Source organism: Oncorhynchus tshawytscha, linkage group LG03 (genome assembly GCF_018296145.1).
Source record: "Oncorhynchus tshawytscha isolate Ot180627B linkage group LG03, Otsh_v2.0, whole genome shotgun sequence".
Lineage (NCBI taxonomy): Eukaryota > Metazoa > Chordata > Actinopteri > Salmoniformes > Salmonidae > Oncorhynchus > Oncorhynchus tshawytscha.
Genome location: NC_056431.1, coordinates 25,163,910 through 25,185,295, shown reverse-complemented (window position 1 = coordinate 25,185,295; position 21,386 = coordinate 25,163,910). Strand labels below are relative to the sequence as shown.

General features: G+C 43.1%; 1 protein-coding gene across 1 annotated transcript; it reads right to left on the bottom strand.

The window, feature by feature from the left end:
- Positions 1-576: 576 nt before the first annotated feature.
- Positions 577-21,271, bottom strand: LOC112246532 (protein lin-28 homolog A-like). The gene is made up of 4 exons (XM_024414910.2): positions 21,241-21,271; positions 20,266-20,438; positions 6,784-6,968; positions 577-3,374 (listed from the first exon to the last, which is right to left on the bottom strand). Exons 1-4 carry the CDS (start codon positions 21,269-21,271, stop codon positions 3,155-3,157), a joined length of 609 nt encoding a protein of 202 aa, XP_024270678.1. The 3' UTR covers positions 577-3,154.
- Between the last annotated feature and the right edge of the window lie 115 nt (positions 21,272-21,386).

Here is a 21,386-nt window from a genome sequence, read left to right as displayed (position 1 = left end):
GGGCAATCCACCTATTGAGACGAGACAACCCCAATATGTCTAATACTACTAACCCAATCCCTTAATTTGGTAACAATATTCTCATAAACTCCCCATCAACAACGATTATAGAGGGAAAAATACAATAATAGAGGAATAGTATAGGCCTGTCATGACATATTATTATGTAGGGCAAAATAAGAGAACATCAGCAGATGTGGTATTAGATATGTTGACAAAGTATAAGTATTTAATATAGTGTGTAATAACTCATATCGTCTCACATGTCAAAACATTTTAAGACTAGTTTTAAGGACACGCTATGAATTTGTTTTATTCTTCATGATTAACTGCCATTTTAAACCATTTTGTGCGGATTAGAGAAAAAGAGAGTTTTACTGTTATGCCAAGACATTCAAAACTGGACCCAGAGGCCCTCTACCGTTTTCTTGTCATGCACTTTGATTTGGCACCAGAACACTCCCTTGTCTTTCACTGCACACATACAACTAATATAGACAAACATTGCACCCCAATCCCATCCCTCCCCAACCCTCCTCCATCGCCCCTTCCAAGCCTTCGAAAAAAAATCAGAAGTATTCCCTGAGTTGTCAGATTTGTGATTCCTGAGAGACGAGCCTGAGTGGAGGTTATGTATACGTTTCGTTCACCACCTACATACCAGACGTATCTTGTAAATCAAAATATAAAATATGGAACACATATTCATAAGATTAAACTGAATAGAATAGAATAGAATACAACAATGCATCTCCTACATGATTAGTGCAAGAGTGACATTTGCATTGGTTTTGGCATAGATAAAAAGAGAAGATTCACAAAACTGGAACACTAATTGTGTGTAGCAGTAAATCATACAAGGCAAAGTAAAGAGAACAACAGAGTTATTAAAGGGGTCATTATAAACTTTGTGAGATGTTTTTAGACGACAAAAGTAGTCATGTCAAGATGAATCCACATCCTATGCCATTGGTGGTGTAGATCCAGCTATATGCCTCAACTCCAAATGAATGGAAAAGATAAGCACTGCAATTCCATTTTGGATTATGGCATAGCTGGATACAAAACTAGCCTGGGACATGGATATATCTCAACAGGAGACCCCTTTGAGGTATCTGACAAACTTAGATTTGAGGTGTTACGTCCCTTTAAACTAAAACAGCATTGAATAAGATAAAGGCAGACACGAATGGCTAAGATATCTGATGTCTAGTATGGGATGGAAAACCCACCACAGTTAACCTGGTCCTAGATCTGTTTTTGTTTGGCGTAACAATGACCATAGGAGTTAGCAAGACAGCACAAACAGAGCTGGGACCAGGCAATCATGGAGTGACCTTAACCTGAATATGAGGAGAAGCTGCAGAGCAATTTAGATACAAATAAATAACAAGGACTATTTTTAAAAGGCTTCATAATAATTCTAAATATATATTAATTGGATGTTAGAGGTCTGTCTTTCAGCTTCTCCTGTAAAACGGGAGTAAAGGCTGATTGGCTTAGCTAGTTCTACATGCAACTCCATGCAGGGCTGGGTCGATATTCATTAGTGCACGCCGTAGCAGAAACGATTCGCAAAAATACGAAAACAAGCGTTTCTTATTGGACAAATTCTGGTAGTCCCTCCCTGTTTCAGTCCATTTTCTTCCGTTTGGTGCCTTGTGAATACGACTGTGGTGTTCCTGTGTAGTCCTCACAAGCAGCTTTGGAGGCAATGTCTTAAATAGGTACCTAGTAATTGACGACACTGAATAAAAATGTGTTGCTCCCGCTTTTACTCTTGAAAAAATGTGTTCTCAAAGGGGTTCTTTGTGGTGGGAAAGGGTTCTACATGCAGCCTTTTTCATTCGAAGAACCCTTATGGTTCTAAGCAGCACCTTTTTTCTTAGACAGTAGACAAAGCCTGATGCTGCTGCTGCTTCGACTGTCAAGTATAAACAGGACAAGTATGATTATGTAGATTTATGAATCAACCTCAGTAATCCATTAAAATCTTGCATCTGATCTCTACATGATAAATTACTTATGTTTGATACATTTCACAGGTATTGGTGTGATTACTGGAGTCAGTGATTAAATTCCAAATACTGATGTATGTAGTCTAAGCAGAGGATGATCAAGTTGATTACAGAGATGTAAGATCTTAATTTAAGGCAGTTTGCTACTGCAGGAAAATAAATCTACAGCAACAGGAAATTTGTTTTATCATGTGGATTATAATGAATGGACATTTTTTTATAAGGGTTGATACATATTTCTTTAGGGAAAATCAAGTCTTGACATTTTCAAGTGGAAATCACAAACTTTAGATGTCTTGGATACACTACAAGTTGCATTTCCTAATGTGCGGGAAAATTCTCAGCAACAAAAAGAGTGATCAAATTAAGATCCTACACCTGTAGGGTTCTCGAGTATGGTTGTAATGTAGCAGCAGCAGATCAGACATGTAACAGAAATGACGCAACCACAACAACAACCGAAAGCTGGCCATAAATGCCATACTTTTTGGTTTGACATTCATTTGTCCCCAGGACATCTGCATGGTCACCAACAATATTGGTAGCCGCCAATACATTGCCTCTAGCTATTACCCATTACCCGTCCCGTTGGTTCGGATGTGCACGCCCATTACCACCCATGAGACTAACATTCATTGCAGAGGTGTCGTGTCACAACTCTGTCTTTGTCGGATATAGTGGGGTGTAACAATCAGGAAAGTCAAGAAGTTGTAAGGCAGCAAAAGCGTTTAGCTGTACTTGACACAGTGATTTTAAGCTTCCTGGTGAGTTTAGTATAGTAGCATACTAGTGTGAGTGGCATGGTTTCTCATGATCTGCTCAGTGAAAAATAAACAACTTTCTATTCTATAAAGTCATCAAAATAATATGTGATGTGCCATAACTTATTACAAGTTTAAACCCCTCAATAGCGGTTCCATACATTTTTACAAATATTTCCTGAGGGCTATAATAATACAGCTGTATTTGTGAGTGTTACACCACAAAATATTAACTTCAGTAACATTCTTTCTTCATGATCGTTTTGTATACAAAAACCTGAGGTAGTTCCAAAAGCGTCTTATACAGTTGAAAGGAAACTTAGTGGCCATCTATCCAGTAAAGCTTCCCCAAGCTTCCTTCCTGCGTCTCCTCGTTCAATCGGAGCTCACGGGGGGAGGGGCCGAGTGGCCGTGTTCCTCCTCGTCCCCTTTCAAGGAGGAGGGCTTTTCCTGAGAACGTGGCGAGGACTGCTGTGCTTTGATTGGGCAGTTGGCGACCATGTGGGAAATGCTCTGGCAGAAATGGCACTTCTTGGGCTGGGGCGGCAACTTGCACTCCTTGGCATGGTGGTCCAGGCCTCCGCAGTTGTAGCACCTAAAAAACAAGACAAAGTGCGCATTTGAGCTTGAAGACACTGCACAGAATCATGATCTACAAATCCTCTCTCAAATAACTACTCGTTATGTGATGAAGATTAGCGATTCTGCACCTCAAACGGATCCCCTGAACCAGGCTGATAAATGTAGGTCTGGGCCATATGTATCAAGCGTTTCAGAGTAGGGGTGCTGATTTACCCTATGGAATGTATCTCAACACCTACAAAAATGTCCAGTAATTGTACTCCACAAAATAATTTACATTTCTTATTGCTGCAGGATTATTTTCCTGCTTTAGCAAACTGGCTGAAATTAAGATCCTACATTTGATAGGAGTGTTGGGCCAGTAACCGAAAAGTTGGTGGATCGAATCCTCGAGCCAACAAGGTAAAAATCTGCCATTCTGCCTCTGAGCAAGGCAGTTAACGCCCAACAACAACTGATCCCCGGGTACCGATGACGTGGATATCGATGGCAGCCCCCCCGCACCTCTTTGATTCAGAAGGGTTGAGTTAAATGCGTTCGACACATTTCAGTAGAATGCATTCAGTTGTACAACTGACTGACCTTCCCTACATATGGCCCCTGATCTGGTATTGAGTGAGACGCGCTGTCACCTGCAATCCACAAGAGGGCAGCATATGCCAGTTAGGCTAGTGCTGCAGCAGAGCAAACCAAGAAATCTGGCCAGTTCCATGCTGTGGCCTATTTATTTATTTGATTTAACTTTATTTAACTAGGCAAGTCAGTTTAGAACAAATTCTTATTTACAATGACGGCCTAACCCGGACGACGCTGTGCCAATTGTGAGCCGACCTATGCGACTCCCAATCACGTCTGTTTATGTTACAGCCTGGAATCAAACCAGGGTCTGTAGTGACGCCTCTAGCACTGCATATGACCAACCTTTTTTATGAGAATAGGATGATTAAAAGTGGGTTAAAAAGTGCAAATGATCTTTGTTCTACCTCATGTGCAAATGCAAATTGAATACAGGATGTACGCTATTTATAAAAACATGTTTTCTCTGTATGTTTCAGTAGGCTATTTGTTACTTTGAATGGCCTCCCATCTACAAATTAACCACCCTTTCCATTCTTTATCCACAGTACTTTGCTGCAATGAGGTCTTTTTTAGCTACATCAATTATATTCCTTCTCCATAGAACGTACACAGAGTATCACAGTCCATGCAGAAGGGTTAGGGTCAATGGTAGCGATAAGAGTAGCCTTCCTTTGATAGCTTCAGTTTAAACCGGACCTATAAAATAGCCACGCGTCCAGGGGTGGCTGACAGATGGGGAGTGGGGCTGTCACCGCTGCTGTGCCACTGAGGAGCTATTGAAGACCTCCTTCACCCAATGATGCAGATGAGGCTTGGTCAGGGGAGGCTCAGGGGGGGTCAGTTGCTTGTACCACTGGCCATTGGATTGGTGTCAAGGTGTACCAACACAGAAGCTCTGGCCTGGCCCAACTGTCTCAACATCGATCAGGGAGCGCGAGCAGGAAAAGGGAAATGGTCCTTTGTCTAAACAGCTGCAGCAATGATCTCCCAACTCTGACCTCCGCAGTCCTCTCTAACCCCCGCAACCCCAACCCCCTACATTTTAGTCATACACGGTTGCCATGGTTACAGTGACCTCTAACCCCCTCCCGGGCTCCTACATCTGTTATCAATTAAATGGACAGGTTTTTTTTCCCCTCCCTGCATCATATTTACCTACTAAAGGCGTCAGCATGCTTCAGTTCGGATGCCAACTAGCCGATGTCGGCTTGGCGAACCAAACGCGTGTGATTGCATAGTTCCTTGAATTACCTTCACTTGAAGAAAAAAAAAGTCGCAATAGTACTGTTTGTCCATTTTGAGTCGCCGTAGCCAGTACACTTCCTCAAAATAGTCTGAATTAATCTAAGATAATGCAAGAAATCTGTCATTAATTTTGACGTTTTTGCAGAGGAGATCTTAGTCACGCAGTTTTACATCTAACTAAGATGTTTGGTGCAGTATTTCTCAATAACAAAATGTGCATGAAAACGAGTCGTCTCTCGTTGAATGACAACAAAGGCTTTACTGATGAACCCTTATTGTTGACCAATCACCGATGAAGGGGCGTAAACCTCGGCTACCGACTTCAGCTTGTCTCAAGAAAACATTTTGTGTGGCCGAACAACCGAAAAAGCCCTTACCGAAGTCCAAAATGAACAAAAACATCACAAAATGTCATCATAATATATGCACAAACTGATCCGAACTGTTTCAGCATGGAAGAATGTGGACACCTTAAGGTGGAATCAGAAAATAAAGTGTGGCTGACTATGGCCATATTAGAGTCCAGATAACACACATTAGAAACAGGGCCCTCCGTTTCTAATCCCATGCAAACACCGCCACCTAATAAAGAATATTGAATATGCCATTGACAAAAATCTTTTATGATCTTAGACCTATGTACTGACTAATGTTCAAGACATACTATAAAACAGTTGATCTTATTCTCCATTGAAAATGTTGGAGTTGGCCCCATATGATTCCTCTTATAAGGACCAGCATAGTCTGGGGAGAGTGAATCGTGCGCCACAGGCCTCCCAGGACTCTTTGAGGCCGTAACCATCTCCATTCTCACCCTGACTACACTCTGGGCATAATCACAACTGACAGGAGGCCACATTGATACCCCTCTCTAACCCATCACAATATCCACAATGGACAAAGGACCCACAATGTTGGCCCGCCTCTCACTTTTACTTTACGGTGAGAAAAAGCGAAGGGATCTGTGGATTTTAAAAGGAATGCATTATGCAAGTAGTGGGGTATGGGACCTTTTTCATGCAAAGGGGTTCTTCGGAACCTTATCAATGGAAAAAAGACTTCTAGAAGGGTTCTTTATAGATAAAATGGTTCTACCAAGAACCATTAAGAGCTATTTTAAAGGGACAAGCCCAAATAACTCTTATTTTTGCAGGTTATTATAACTAACATGAGTAATATTTCATATTTTACTACTTCTAAACTGTAATTGCAGGATAATTATAATCCACATCTAAAGTGATTCAGAAACATTCATGTTACCAGTTCAGGTTACCACCACAAAAACACATTTTGTGGAAGAGGTTTGGAAAAGGTTTTCAAGAGAGAACCTCTCTGGGTGTAAATCCACAAGGGACGTCCAGAATTAAACAGCTATTGATCCAGGTCACACGCCAAGCCTGCCTGTGTGACCCTAACCACAGCCAGGGGTGGGGGTCAAGGAAAAGAAGAACAGGACAGAACAGGATAAAACACCCCTTTTGCATCATATCCAAAATGGATGGACTTATTGCAGATGTGAGATCCAACCCACGATAAAGAAAATACTTTTCCTTGCCCCCGTTCGATGTACAGAGTGGGGATACAAGGCAGGCACTTACCTATCTCCCTTGGAGTGCCGTTTTTGGACGCTCTTGCCTTTGGGTCTCTTCTCGCTGCCCACACAGTGTGTGCCCTCTGGCCCAGTGACTCTCTGGGACTCCAGGCCTTTGGCTGACTTCTTGAAGGTGAACTCGACCGCCTCGCCCTCCTTCAAGCTGCGGAAGCCCTCCATGTGCAGCTTACTCTGGAGGGGAGAGAAAGACAGTAGAAGGAAACATCAGAATACTATTAGAAGTTTCACCTTCATTCCTGTGCCCCTTTCCAAATTAATCTCAGAGTAGGAGTGCTGATCGAGGATCAGCTCCCGCTCTCCATATCATTCTAGTCATTATGATCTGAAAGGAAAGGCATATCCTTTAATAGCACTCCTAATTTGAGACTCTTGTGAATATGGCCCCGTAACCTTTTAGAGGTCATATCAAACATCCCATTTTGAACATAGAGATGGACTTTCCAAGGGGCATTTCAAACATATCTTGGAGGATTGTTTAGTCGTTACACATCCTTACGAGCAGATCTTAAGTCTAGCTGCATGATATGCTCCAAATCAATGACGACGCAATCACAAAGACCTTGCAGCATCAGCTAACAAATCAACTAATACTCGGCCAAGGGAGACGCTCAGGAGTGACCCTCTGTGAACACTATGCTATCTTCAAACTTTTCTAACAGAGATAGGCGCTATCTGGCATCTGTCCTAAGTCTCCTGACTGTTGATCATTCTGTCTCGCCTCATAAATAAACAACAACTACAAAGCCTCTTATTGTCAGGACGGACTATTTGTCCTCCCTCCCTAGTCTGCATTGGTCTGTTGCCCAACACTGGCCACAGTGGCCTGTGAGTCTCTTGTGTTTGAGTGGTAAACCTGATGTGATAACCTTCACCCATCCCCCTCTGCCAAAGGACCTGCATTCCGCACTACAATGTCCCCTACCCCCCAACCTCTCTTCCCAACTACATCACAAAGAACCACTAACACACTAACCACCACTGCAGGATTCTTGCTGGGAGGGACAGGGTTGGGGGTGGGGGGTGGGGGGGTTCAGGGAAACATTCCTTGGATGGTTGTCTGGCAGAGAGACACGCAGATAAGTTGAGAATCAACACATCGTCACTCCAAATGATAGGTACCTGCATGCTTTGAGTTAATAATCGATTGATTGTTTTACTCAAATGTGACACATTAAGCATGGAATCAATATCAACTCAAAGCCTGAAAGCATTCAACAGCCCAAGAGTATGGACACAATCAACACCATTGTCCTTAGATTAACGCTAAAGACTATGCTAACATCAAACCAGGTTTGTGTTCATAAGGGCACACAACTTTTGAAATGTTATGAAGCGCAAAACTAAAATAGTCCCATCCTGTTTTATTGGTGCCAAATGAATACGACTCAGTACTTTAAGATATAGTATCCTACAGATTTCGGATCCCATTCTGCTGCCTTCACCTCAGTTGACCCAGGCAGCGCTGTTCAGCAGAGAGATAAAAAACAGCCTTGGAGGAGGGGAAAATGAGGGAGGGAGGAAAGGGGAGGCTATGAAAAAGCGGAATGGGCTGTGCATTAAGGGGTATAATGCCAGAGGCAGCCTGGGTAAAAACAAGAACCCTCCAAAAGAGCTGATGGATTGGTGGTATGGTATATCTGCAACCAGGCAGCAGATATCATGATTTTGACATCAAATCAAATCAAATCAAATTTTATTTGTCACATACACATGGTTAGCAGATGTTAATGCGAGTGTAGCGAAATGCTTGTGCTTCTAGTTCCGACAATGCAGTAATAACGAACAAGTAATCTAACTAACAATTCCAAAAAAAAACTACTGTCTTATACACAGTGTAAGGGGATAAAGAATATGTACATAAGGATATATGAATGAGTGATGGTACAGAGCAGCATATGGCAAGATACAGTAGATGATATCGAGTACAGTATATACATATGAGATGAGTATGTAAACCAAGTGGCATAGTTAAAGTGGCTAGTGATACATGTATTACATAAGGATGCAGTCGATGATATAGAGTACAGTATCTACGTATGCATATGAGATGAATAATGTAGGGTAAGTAACATTATATAAGGTAGCATTGTTTAAAGTGGCTAGTGATATATTTACATCATTTCCCATCAATTCCCATGATTAAAGTGGCTGGAGTAGAGTCAATGTCATTGACAGTGTGTTGGCAGTAGCCACTCAATGTTAGTGGTGGCTGTTTAACAGTCTGATGGCCTTGAGATAGAAGCTGTTTTTCAGTCTCTCGGTCCCAGCTTTGATGCACCTGTACTGACCTCGCCTTCTGGATGACAGCGGGGTGAACAGGCAGTGGCTCGGGTGGTTGATGTCCTTGATGATCTTTATGGCCTTCCTGTAGCATCGGGTGGTGTAGGTGTCCTGGAGGGCAGGTAGTTTGCCCCGGTGATGCGTTGTGCAGACCTCACTACCCTCTGGAGAGCCTTACGGTTGAGGGCGGTACAGTTGCCATACCAGGCGGTGATACAGCCCGCCAGGATGCTCTCGATTGTGCATCTGTAGAAGTTTGTGAGTGCTTTTGGTGACAAGCCGAATTTCTTCAGCCTCCTGAGGTTGAAGAGGCGCTGCTGCGCCTTCCTCACGATGCTGTCTGAGTGAGTGGACCAATTCAGTTTGTCTGTGATGTGTATGCCGAGGAACTTAAAACTTGCTACCCTCTCCACTACTGTTCCATCGATGTGGATGGGGGGGTGTTCCCTCTGCTGTTTCCTGAAGTCCACAATCATCTCCTTAGTTTTGTTGACGTTGAGTGTGAGGTTATTTTCCTGACACCACACTCCGAGGGCCCTCACCTCCTCCCTGTAGGCCGTCTCGTCGTTGTTGGTAATCAAGCCTACCACTGTTGTGTCGTCCGCAAACTTGATGATTGAGTTGGAGGCGTGCGTGGCCACGCAGTCGTGGGTGAACAGGGAGTACAGGAGAGGGCTCAGAACGCACCCTTGTGGGGCCCCAGTGTTGAGGATCAGCGGGGAGGAGATGTTGTTGCCTACCCTCACCACCTGGGGCGGCCCGTCAGGAAGTCCAGTACCCAGTTGCACAGGGCGGGGTCGAGACCCAGGGTCTCGAGCTTGATGACGAGCTTGGAGGGTACTATGGTGTTGAATGCCGAGCTGTAGTCGATGAACAGCATTCTCACATAGGTATTCCTCTTGTCCAGATGGGTTAGGGCAGTGTGCAGTGTGGTTGAGATTGCATCGTCTGTGGACCTATTTGGGCGGTAAGCAAATCGGAGTGGGTCAAGGGTGTCAGGTAGGGTGGAGGTGATATGGTCCTTGACTAGTCTCTCAAAGCACTTCATGATGACGGATGTGAGTGCTACGGGCGGTAGTCGTTTAGCTCAGTTACCTTAGCTTTCTTGGGAACAGGAACAATGGTGGCCCTCTTGAAGCATGTGGGAACAGCAGACTGGTATAGGGATTGGTTGAATATGTCCGTAAACACACCGGCCAGCTGGTCTGCGCATGCTCTGAGGGCGCGGCTGGGGATGCCGTCTGGGCCTGCAGCCTTGCGAGGGTTAACACGTTTAAATGTCTTACTCACTTCGGCTGCAGTGAAGGAGAGACCGCATGTTTTCGTTGCAGGCCGTGTCAGTGGCACTGTATTGTCCTCAAAGCGGGCAAAAAGTTATTTAGTCTGCCTGGGAGCAAGACATCCTGGTCCATGACTGGGCTGGGTTTCTTCCTGTAGTCCGTGATTGACTGTAGACCCTGCCACATGCCTCTTGTGTCTGAGCCGTTGAATTGAGATTCTACTTTGTCTCTGTACTGGCGCTTAGCTTGTTTGATAGCCTTGCGGAGGGAATAGCTGCACTGTTTGTATTCAGTCATGTTACCAGACACCTTGCCCTGATTAAAAGCAGTGGTTCGCGCCTTCAGTTCCACACGAATGCTGCCATCAATCCACGGTTTCTGGTTAGGGAATGTTTTAATCGTTGCTATGGGAACGACATCTTCAACGCACGTTCTAATGAACTCGCACACCGAATCAGCATATTCGTCAATGTTGTTGTCTGACGCAATACGAAACATCTCCCAGTCCACGTGATGGAAGCAGTCTTGGAGTGTGGAGTCAGCTTGGTCGGACCAGCGTTGGACAGACCTCAGCGTGGGAGCTTCTTGTTTTAGTTTCTGTCCGTAGGCAGGGATCAACAAAATGGAGTCGTGGTCAGCTTTTCCGAAAGGGGGGCGGAGCAGTGCCTTATATGCGTCGTGGAAGTTAGAGTAACAATGATCCAGGGTCTTTCCACCCCTGGTTGCGCAATCGATATGCTGATAAAATTTAGGGAGTCTTGTTTTCAGATTAGCCTTGTTAAAATCCCCAGCTACAATGAATGCAGCCTCCGGATAAATCGTTTCCAGTTTGCAGAGAGTTAAATAAAGTTCGTTCAGAGCCATCGATGTGTCTGCTTGGGGGATATATACGGCTGTGATTATAATCGAAGAGAATTCTCTTGGTAGATAATGCGGTCTACATTTGATTGTGAGGAATTCTAAATCAGGTGAACAGAAGGATTTGAGTTCCTGTATGTTTCTTTCATCACACCATGTCACGTTGGCCATAAGGCATACGCCCCCGCCCCTCTTCTTACCAGAAAGATGTTCATTTCTGTCGGCGCGATGCGTGGAGAAACCCGCTGGCTGCACCGCTTCGGATTGCGTCCCTCCAGTTAGCCATGTTTCCGTGAAGCAGAGAACGTTACAGTCTCTGATGTCCCTCTGGAATGCTACCCTTGCTCGGATTTCATCAACCTTGTTGTCAAGAGACTGGACATTGGCAAGAAGAATGCTAGGGAGTGGTGCACGATGTGCCCGTCTCCGGAGTCTGACCAGAAGACCGCTTCGTTTCCCTCTTTTTCTGAGTCGTTTTTTTGGGTCGCTGCATGGGAACCATTCCGTGGCACTGGTTGTAAGGCAGAACACAGGATCCGCATCGCGAAAAACATATTCTTGGTCGTACTGATGGTGAGTTGACGCTGATCTTATATTCAGTAGTTCTTCTCGGCTGTATGTAATGAAACCTAAGATGACCTGGGGTACTAGTGTAAGAAATAACACGTAAAAAAAACAAAAAACTGCACAGTTTCCTAGGAACGCGAAGCGAGGCGGCCATCTCTGTCGGCGCCGGAAGTCTAAACATGATTAGCAATGAAACCTGGTGTTTCCTATCAGAAGTTTCAACTGACCTTTGAGAATTTCACCATTAGAGAGTGATCAATATTTAGCTGCGAACAGAACTCCACAAGTGTAGAGCCAAAAACCCAAATATTTCTTGCATGCTCAAGTCAGTGTCAGGACAAGACTGATGGCTATGCCACCTCATTTAGGTATTTCCTAGGCACCAAGTGCCATTTGTCTTAGTTCATGGACCCAATTTAGGAGAGGAAAGACATCAGCCATGCTCACCACGGAGGATTTCCTCTCCAGAACTGTCAATGGCTGCCATTGTCAGGCTGGCATGATCTTATATTATTTGAGGCAATCTTAAGGGTATATTTAAAAGACTAGGGGGTGAATTCCCAGACCCAGATTTAGTCTAGCCCTTGACATAAAAAGCCAGCTCAATCCATTGAAAATGCCTTTTAGTCCAGGACTAGGACTAATCTGTGAATGGGAAACGGCCACAATCTGATTTATCCTTCTTTGACAGCCTTCTCTGCATATTGCTTCAAATATCAACAACAACGTGTGTGTAACTGTGCAGTTGCTTTGAGGGGAAGCATTAAAAAATAATGTGCCATAGATCACATTTTAACCAGGACACTAATTCAAATACAAGCCACATGGCCTACAAAGATCTGCCTCTATTGTGTAATGAAAACTAGCAATGCAATAGCATCTGTAGGAGGAGAATTACAGTAAAGTGAACAGTTCCTTAATACTGTAATGGTCACTGATGAGCATCTGCTGTGAAGTTATAAGCTGATCTGGGACACACAATGGGTCCTCCATAATTTCATTTGGGTGACAGAAGTGCCCCCTTGAAAAGCTGCTCCATTGTGCGTTGGCTCCAGTGACTGTTAACCCACTTCCCATCACACGTGTGACCTCCCCTGCTCCACAGGAGTGGGTAGGTTCATCCATACACACCCCCAACACAGAGAACATACCATGTGGAACGAGAAAGGAGACTCCTAGTATGGCCTTAAACCCTACCAAACTGGTGAAGTGTATTGGAGGGCGATTTGAAGCTCTACTGTAGGCTATGTCCATACTAGCTTGAATAAAACAGAGCGGGGTAGATGAATGAAGACATAGGATGAGAGAGAGCTGACAACGGGAAGGGATTGCTGCTAGGACAAAGAGGGGCTGAGGGGCTCGGTCACGGCCGAGAGGAGCATGCTTCATTGGGATTCGTGGTCTTATTGTTCACCTGCACACAAAGGCCAGCAGGCCCCAGGACTTCATGTTCTCTACCTGACACGCAGAGACTCATTTCAGAGCCAAAGCCCCATTGCCATAATACACCGTAGCCATAACTCCCATCCGTCCATCATGGATGAACATTGGACACACATGTTCTCGCCTTCCTAACAATGGCTAGCAAGGTTGGGGTCACTACCATTTAAATTCAAGAAGTTAACTGTCATTCCAATTCTGAATTTTTCAAGCATTGAGTTTGCTTCCTGAATTCAAATGAAATGTAATTGACCTGAACCCTGATGGCTAGGGGAGGAAATCAGTGGAGAAGTCACCACTTAAGATGTCAAAGGACAGGGTTCAGGAGGCCATTGTCCCAGTTACATCGTTAACAGATACTGTTCACTTATTGAAACATAATCTTTAAAAGGCTTGGAATCTAGAATGGCAGCACCAGAAGAGAGATGTCCGCATTCTGGGAAGAATGAAATAAGTATTTAGTCATACAAATTACTTACTGAGAAATAGATTTATATTAAAGGAAGGTTTTAAGGAAGAAATCATTCATTTGGGGCGTGTTTTGTAGTCCTGGCCATTTCAACAGGTTAAAAGTTCAAATAGCTGAAATAAATGGTCTAAAAAGCAGCGGTTCTGAAAGTAATGGCTCAGATACACCAATACCGTTTGCTGGAGTACTCCACACTTCTGAACGTAATTTGTGAAGCGAGCGTGCACTGATTTTACATGTAGAATCGGATGATAAATGGTGTCGGTCAGAGGTCTACAGTTGGTGATTCCTAAAACACTGCGTGCTAAACGATCGGGATGGCAAAAGATGGATCCACTTTCGGTGCAATGTGTGTGAGGCTTAGGGCTCTACACAGTCTTATGTATTAAAAATTAAAAACATAAATAACTTATTTGCATAAATATTCAGACTGTTTGCTATGAGACTTGAAATTGAGCTCAGGTTCATCCTGTTTCCATTAATCATCCCTGAGATGTTTCGACAACTTGATTGGAATCCACCTGTAAATTCAATTAACTGGACATTATTTAGAAAGGCACACACCTGTCTATTTTTATTTTTATTTTTTATTTTACCTTCATTTAACTAGGCAAGTCAGTTAAGAACAAATTCTTATTTTCAATGACGGCCTAGGAACAGTGGGTTAACTGCCAGAACAACAGATTTCTCCCTTGTCCGCTCTGGGATTCGATCTTGCAACCTTTTGGTTACTCTGGCTAAAACCACTAGGCTACCTGCCGCCCCACTAAATAAGGTCCCACAGTTGACAGTGCATGTTAGAGCAAAAACCAAGACATTCGGTCGACGGAATAGTCCGTAGAGCTCCGAGACAGGATTGTGTAGATCTGGGGAAGGGTACTAAAAAAATGTCTGCAGCATTGAAAGTCCCCAAGAACACATTGGCCTCTGCCATTCTTAAATGGAAGAAGTTTGGAACCACCAAGACTCTTCCTAGAGCTGGCCCTCCGGCCAAACTGAGCAATTGGGGGATAAGAGTCTTGGTCGGGGAGGTGACCAAGAACCTGATGGTTGAAACCAAATTAAAATCTCAGAAGAGACCTGAAAATAGCTGTGCAGCGACGCTCCCCATCCAACCTGACAGAGCTTTAGAGGATCTGCAGAGCAGAATGGGAAAAACTCCCCAAATACAGGTGTGCCAAGCTTGTAACGTCATACCTAAGAAGACTCAAGGCTGTAATCGCTCCCAAAGGTGCTACAACAATGTACTGAGTAAAGGGCCGGAATACTTATGCAAATGTGATATTTCAGTTTCTTATTTGCAATACATTTTCTAAAAAGTTGTTTTTGCTTTGTCATTATGGGGTATTGTGTGCAGATTGATGAGGGGGAAAAGCAATTGAATCAATTTTAGAATAAGGCTGTAACGTAACAAAATGTGGAAAATGTCAAAGGGTCTGAATTCTTTCCGAATGCACTGTAGAACCACAGTATGTAGAGAACGGCGCAAACGGACCTCCTTCGGCTCCGTTTGGGTAGACTGTGTAGACCCCTTTAAGGCACATTTATTCCTGGCTATCTTAACACATCAAATTAACACTTGCCTAGTTAAATAAAGGTTCAATAAAGTAAATAAATAACAGATTAGTTAAAAAAGCTTATTTCTCTCAAATTTTGTTCACAAAATTGCTTAAATCCCTGTTAGTGAGCATTTCTCCTTTCTCCTCACACCTGACAGGTGTGGCATATCAAGAAGCAGATTAAACAGCATGATCATTACACAGGTGCACCTTGTGTGGGGACAATAAAAGGCCACTCTAGAAGCCGCCTCCAATGTCAATTTAGATAATCTGGCAGTACGTCCAACCTGCCTTCACAACCGCAGACCAGGTGTAACCATGCCAGCCAATGACCTCCACATCCGGCTTCTTCACCTGCGGGATTGTCTAAGACCAGCCACCCGGACAGTTGGTGAAACTGTGTGTTTGCACAACTGAAGAACTTCTGCACAAACTGTCAGAAATCATCTCAGGGAAGCTCATCTGCATGCTATTCGTCCTCACCAGGGTCTTGATCTGACTGCAGGTTGGCGTCGTAACTGACTTCAGTGGGCAAATGCTCACCTTCGATGGCCACTGGCACACTGGAAAAGTACACTCTTCACAGATGAATGTCGGTTTCAACAGTACTGGGCAGAAGGCAGACAGCGTGTGTGGTGTCGTTTGGGCAAGCGGTTTGCTGATGTCAGCGTTGTGAACAGAGTGCCCCATGGTGACTTTGGGGTTATAATAAACCTCAAATCTCCCTCCCTCCTTTAACATTAACATAGACTTGGCAGAGAGGAGACAGGAGCATGGAGGCTTTAATCACTTAGATTTCAGGAATCTGAAGTGAATGAACAGCTAAAGTGGAATTCTCTCAATGAGATGCTAAGCCTTTATCTTCTCAGCTAGAAGGGTCTCACTCACATGGAAACTAGGAGGGAAAAGGGTGCCCCCCCTTCACTATTGGTCAGGATGGGTTAACCCGGGTAGTTTCCCAATTCACTCATGGGACCTGGACACCATGAGGATGAAAAGACACTGATCATGTTTGAGAGCTTCAAATTCGTGATGCGTAGTGGGTAAATTGCATCTGACTGATCTACAAATAATGAGTAGTTATCATTGATGCAAAGTGATTTGTTGATTAGTCAGTTTGCAATTTCCTGCAATGTCGAACAAGCCTATTGCCTCATAGGTAGGCCTGTGGTCTTCACTTGGAATAAATTACCATGCAATGAACTTTCAAGTGTCAAGACAAAAACACAGTTAAAAGGAAAAATCTGTATTTTAGATGGCTCCTCACCTTAAAACTAGCCTATTTGCCAAAAGAAATTGTAAAAACACATCAAACTTCAGATAACTTCAGCCATCACTAGCAAAACATCAACGTAAGTGAATGAGGCATGCATTACCTGTGTACAAAAGTGACTAAGTCACTTTTAAAGCTGCACTTTGCAGAAATTGCGACGCCAATTGCCGATTGCTAAAATTCGAATAGTTCGCCTAATTTCAGTTTATTTTATTTATTTATTTATTTTACCTTTATTTAACCAGGTAGGCAAGTTGAGAACAAGTTCTCATTTACAATTGCGACCTGGCCAAGATAAAGCAAAGCAGTTCTACAGATACAACGACACAGAGTTACACATGGAGTAAAACAAACATACAGTCAATAATACAGTATAAACAAGTCTATATACAATGTGAGCAAATGAGGTGAGAAGGGAGGTAAAGGCAAAAAAGGCCATGATGGCAAAGTAAATACAATATAGCAAGTAAAACACTGGAATGGTAGTTTTGCAATGGAAGAATGTGCAAAGTAGAAATAAAAATAATGGGGTGCAAAGGAGCAAAATAAATAAAAATTAAATACAGTTGGGAAAGAGGTAGTTGTTTGGGCTAAATTATAGGTGGGCTATGTACAGGTGCAGTAATCTGTGAGCTGCTCTGACAGTTGGTGCTTAAAGCTAGTGAGGGAGATAAGTGTTTCCAGTTTCAGAGATTTTTGTAGTTCGTTCCAGTCATTGGCAGCAGAGAACTGGAAGGAGAGACGGCCAAAGGAAGAATTGGTTTTGGGGGTGACTAGAGAGATATACCTGCTGGAGCGTGTGCTGCAGGTGGGAGATGCTATGGTGACCAGTGAGCTGAGATAAGGGGGGACTTTACCTAGCAGGGTCTTGTAGATGACATGGAGCCAGTGGGTTTGGCGACGAGTATGAAGCGAGGGCCAGCCAACGAGAGCGTACAGGTCGCAATGGTGGGTAGTATATGGGGCTTTGGTGATAAAACGGATTGCACTGTGATAGACTGCATCCAATTTGTTGAGTAGGGTATTGGAGGCTATTTTGTAAATGACATCGCCAAAGTCGAGGACTTATGTGACAAAACAAACACGTACAGTGCATTCGGAAAGTATTCAGATTTCTAAAAACCGTTTTTTGCTTTGTCATTATTGGTTATTGTGTGTAGATTGATTAGAAAATGTGTTTATTTAATACATTTTAGAATAAGGCTGTCACGTAACAAAATGTGGAAAAAGTCAAAGGGTGCACTGTATAGTGTAGAGAATTATTGTACCATTATTGTACCATCTAAACCGCTGTGAAATGTATTTTCCATAACCCAAAATATTGTATTTTCAGCTGGTTGAAGCTGAAAGTAAACGATGCAAAAACAAAACTTAAGAATGGGAAGCATAGTGCACATAGAACGTCTCTCCCAAGCCCGTACGGGAGTTGTAGCAATGAGACTAAAAAAACAATTGGATACCACGAAATTGGGGAGAAAAAGGGGGTAAAATAAAAATTTAAAAAATAAAGTCTAAGAAGCGCTTCTTAGATTTTATTTTAGACTTGAGCGCTTCTTAGACTTGATTTTTTATTTTTTACCCCCTTTTTCATGGTATCCAATTGTTTTTAGTAGCTACTATCTTGTCTCATCGCTACAACTCCCGTACAGGCTTGGGAGAGATGAAGGTTGAAGGTCATGCGTCCTCCGATACACAACCCAAGCCGCACTGCTTCTTAACACAGCGTGCATCCAACCCGGAAGCCAGCCGCACCAATGTGTCAGAGGAAACACCGGGCATCTGGCAACCTTGGTTAGCACGCAATGTGCCCGGACTGCCACAGGAGTCACTGGTGCGCGATGAGACAAGGATATCCCTACCGGCGAAACCCTCCCTAACCCGGACGACGCTAGGCCAATTGTGCGTCACACCACAGACTTCCCGGTCACGACAGAGCCTGGGCGCGAACCCAGAGTCTCTGGTGGCACAGCTGGCACTGCAATACAGCGCCCTTAACCACTGCGCCACCCGGGAGGCCCCCCAGAGTTGCTTTTAATGAGAATGACAGATCTTTAACTCACATTTCTATGTGAATTTGGTCAGGTTAACTGTTAAACCCAGCCGTGTAATTCACAAGAGTGCCCAGGCGTACCCACTAGGGAGCCAGGCCCACCCAATCAGATCGAGCAAATATCTCTACTTGGCAGTGTTCCAAACTGACATAATTTGTCTTTTTACCTATACACGCAAACACCATCAGATATAATTCATAGCAAGCAATGCACTAGAATGACACAGATGAACTGGAATGACATTCACTACCATAGGATTGGTGGACAAAAATAACTAACTGAAAGCCACATACCCAATAAGCCACAAGAATGAACGCAATGAGGCATATGTCACTGTGCTTCTATTGCTATATGCACTATGCCACCGCCTACTTAATTTGTTCATTTAGCAAACAAGACAGCTCATAATACAGTGCCTTAATCAGCCAATAGGATCCCAAGAGGCGCAGTGGTCTAAGGCACTGCATCTCAGTGCTAGAGGCGTCACTGTGGGGGGAATGCCCACGTGCAGGAACGGCCCGAAATGCGGGCTGCAGTTGCACACTATTGGAAATTGTTTACACCCTTGATAAAGATGAACAATAATGACTGTATAAAATAGATAATTCAAATACTGAGCTATATTGTATGTACATGCATTTTTATTTTATTTATATTATTTCATACTAATACAATTGCTCAGAGAAAGAAAGGTAGTGGTCAAAATAACTCTTGAATGAATTGTGAATAATGATGAGTGAGCAAGTTACAAATGTATCATAAACCCAAGACATGATAACCTCTCACCATTAGCAATAACAGGGGAGGTTAGAATGTCTTGGGGGTATGATCTTTGACCCTCTGAAACACAACCACAATGAACTGCAAATGCATCCAACAAGTTTGTAAAGTCACAAGCTTGATGTAGTTATTGAGTGCTAGGGATATGGGACCAAATATTAATATTTTGACTACATTATTTATAAGAATCTCTAGGGGTGTCAATTATTTTGACCCCCCAAAATATTACTTGTTAAACTAAACTTTTATTTAACTAGGCAAGTACAATTATTATTTACAATGAAGGGCTACACCTGCCAAACCCAGACGACGCTGGAAGACGCAATTGTGCGCTCCCCCTGTAGTACTCCCAATCACGGCTGGTTGTGATACAGCCTGGATTTGAACGAGTGTCTGTAGTGATGCCTCTAGCACTGAGATGCAGTGCCTTAAACCACTGGGCCACTCAGCTTCGTTCTTTCCTTGTTTTTCCTCAGCGTTCATAACCCTTAGCTAGAAAACGGGGAGAAATCGTTGCACAACTGATCGATATGTTACGATTTGATTTATCATATTACACAAATCAATTTGATCAATAACCAATAATATATATTTCTCTGAGCAATTGTATTAGTATAAAGTAATACAATTTTATATTTTTTTATTGCATACAATATAGCCTAGTATTGGAATGATTTATTTTATTCAGTCTATTATTGCTCATCTTTATCAAGGGTGTCCATGATTTTGGACCCCACTGTACATAACCACGAGGTCACATGGTAAGCCAGCAACGCGTGTTCGTTTGAGATGGAAAACTGCCTGAATATGTTATTCTGTGTCAATGTATAGTGGGCCACCATTCATCACATATTTGGTGTGGGAATTAGACGGTAAGGCAGTTCATTTTAAAACCAAGGCCCCCCTCTTACCTGATGGACGAACACATCGACCGGGGACTCGAGCCGGACCCCCTCTCGGTTGGTCATGGACAAAAACCCAAAGCCCATGCGCACGTTGAACCATTTACATACGCCGACACCGTGGAAAGATTCCGAATCCTCCTCGGTACTTGGTCCTTCATCCTCTTCAGTCTTGCAGACTCCTGTAATTTAGAACAATATGTTAAACAATGTTCGTTTTACTATTTACCAGAACTCTAAGAGAGGAGTGTGCGCGTAAAATTGCCATTCAGCTTTGTTCTTTCCTTGTTTTTCCTCACGCATTCATAACCATTGGGTAGAAAACGGGGAGAAATCGTTGCAAAACCGATCGAATAACCAATCATATCCATAGGCCTAAATATAGACCTATAATTTCAATACATAAACAACAATATTGTTAAGGGTCCGTAATAACAATAAACTAGAATTCTATCTATGGCTAGAATTATTTGCTATTCTCCCATCTTATATTTCAATCTTTCACACGTAGGACCTATATATTTCACACTCATAGTGAGTATATATTAAGTGTACTAGTATGTGAGGAAACAACACAGGCCGACACGAAACGGATGACGAAACCTAGTATATCACTAAATGGCTGGCCAATGTTGAACTGAATTATATGGGCCTCTTGTTAGCTGCGTTTGTGCTACAGAAAAAAGTTACGTTGTGAAAATAAAACCAATCAATTTGCATTTACAAGACTACATTTGAAAATTCGTGTACAAAAATTACATTTACATTTATAAAGAGCCTACTTTGTCAACAACACGAGAACTTGAGTCTGGTTTGCCTATTGCGAACAAAATAAAGCATGTTTTGGTATTGACTAGGCAATTTTAAAAGGAAAATAGTTCCATCCTGTACACAATTTTAAATTCGTAAACTGGTATTCATTCTGTATCTCTTTAGAGACAGAGCCTACACTAAACACAATATATCGTCAGATTTTTACTCAACCTGGGAATTCCTGGTTATAAACAGAACCCATCTTGCCAATTCACGCCTTGAGTCAAAGGAAGCACCCAAGTTAATGTAGGATATCCTTTTCCCCTTTCGAGCCGCGTAATGCCCACGGTTTCCCACTTTTATGCCAAATGCGCAGA

Bases quoted from the DNA above. Each gene is read 5' to 3' on its own strand.
- LOC112246532 (XM_024414910.2), bottom strand. From the start codon at position 21,271: ATGGGTTCTGTTTATAACCAGGAATTCCCAG. The intron at 20,439-21,240 runs GTTGAGTAAAAA...TCTAAATTACAG, and splicing joins TTATAACCAGGAATTCCCAG to GAGTCTGCAAGACTGAAGAG. The intron at 3,375-6,783 runs GTAAGTGCCTGC...CTTGTTTTTTAG, and splicing joins CGGCACTCCAAGGGAGATAG to GTGCTACAACTGCGGAGGCC.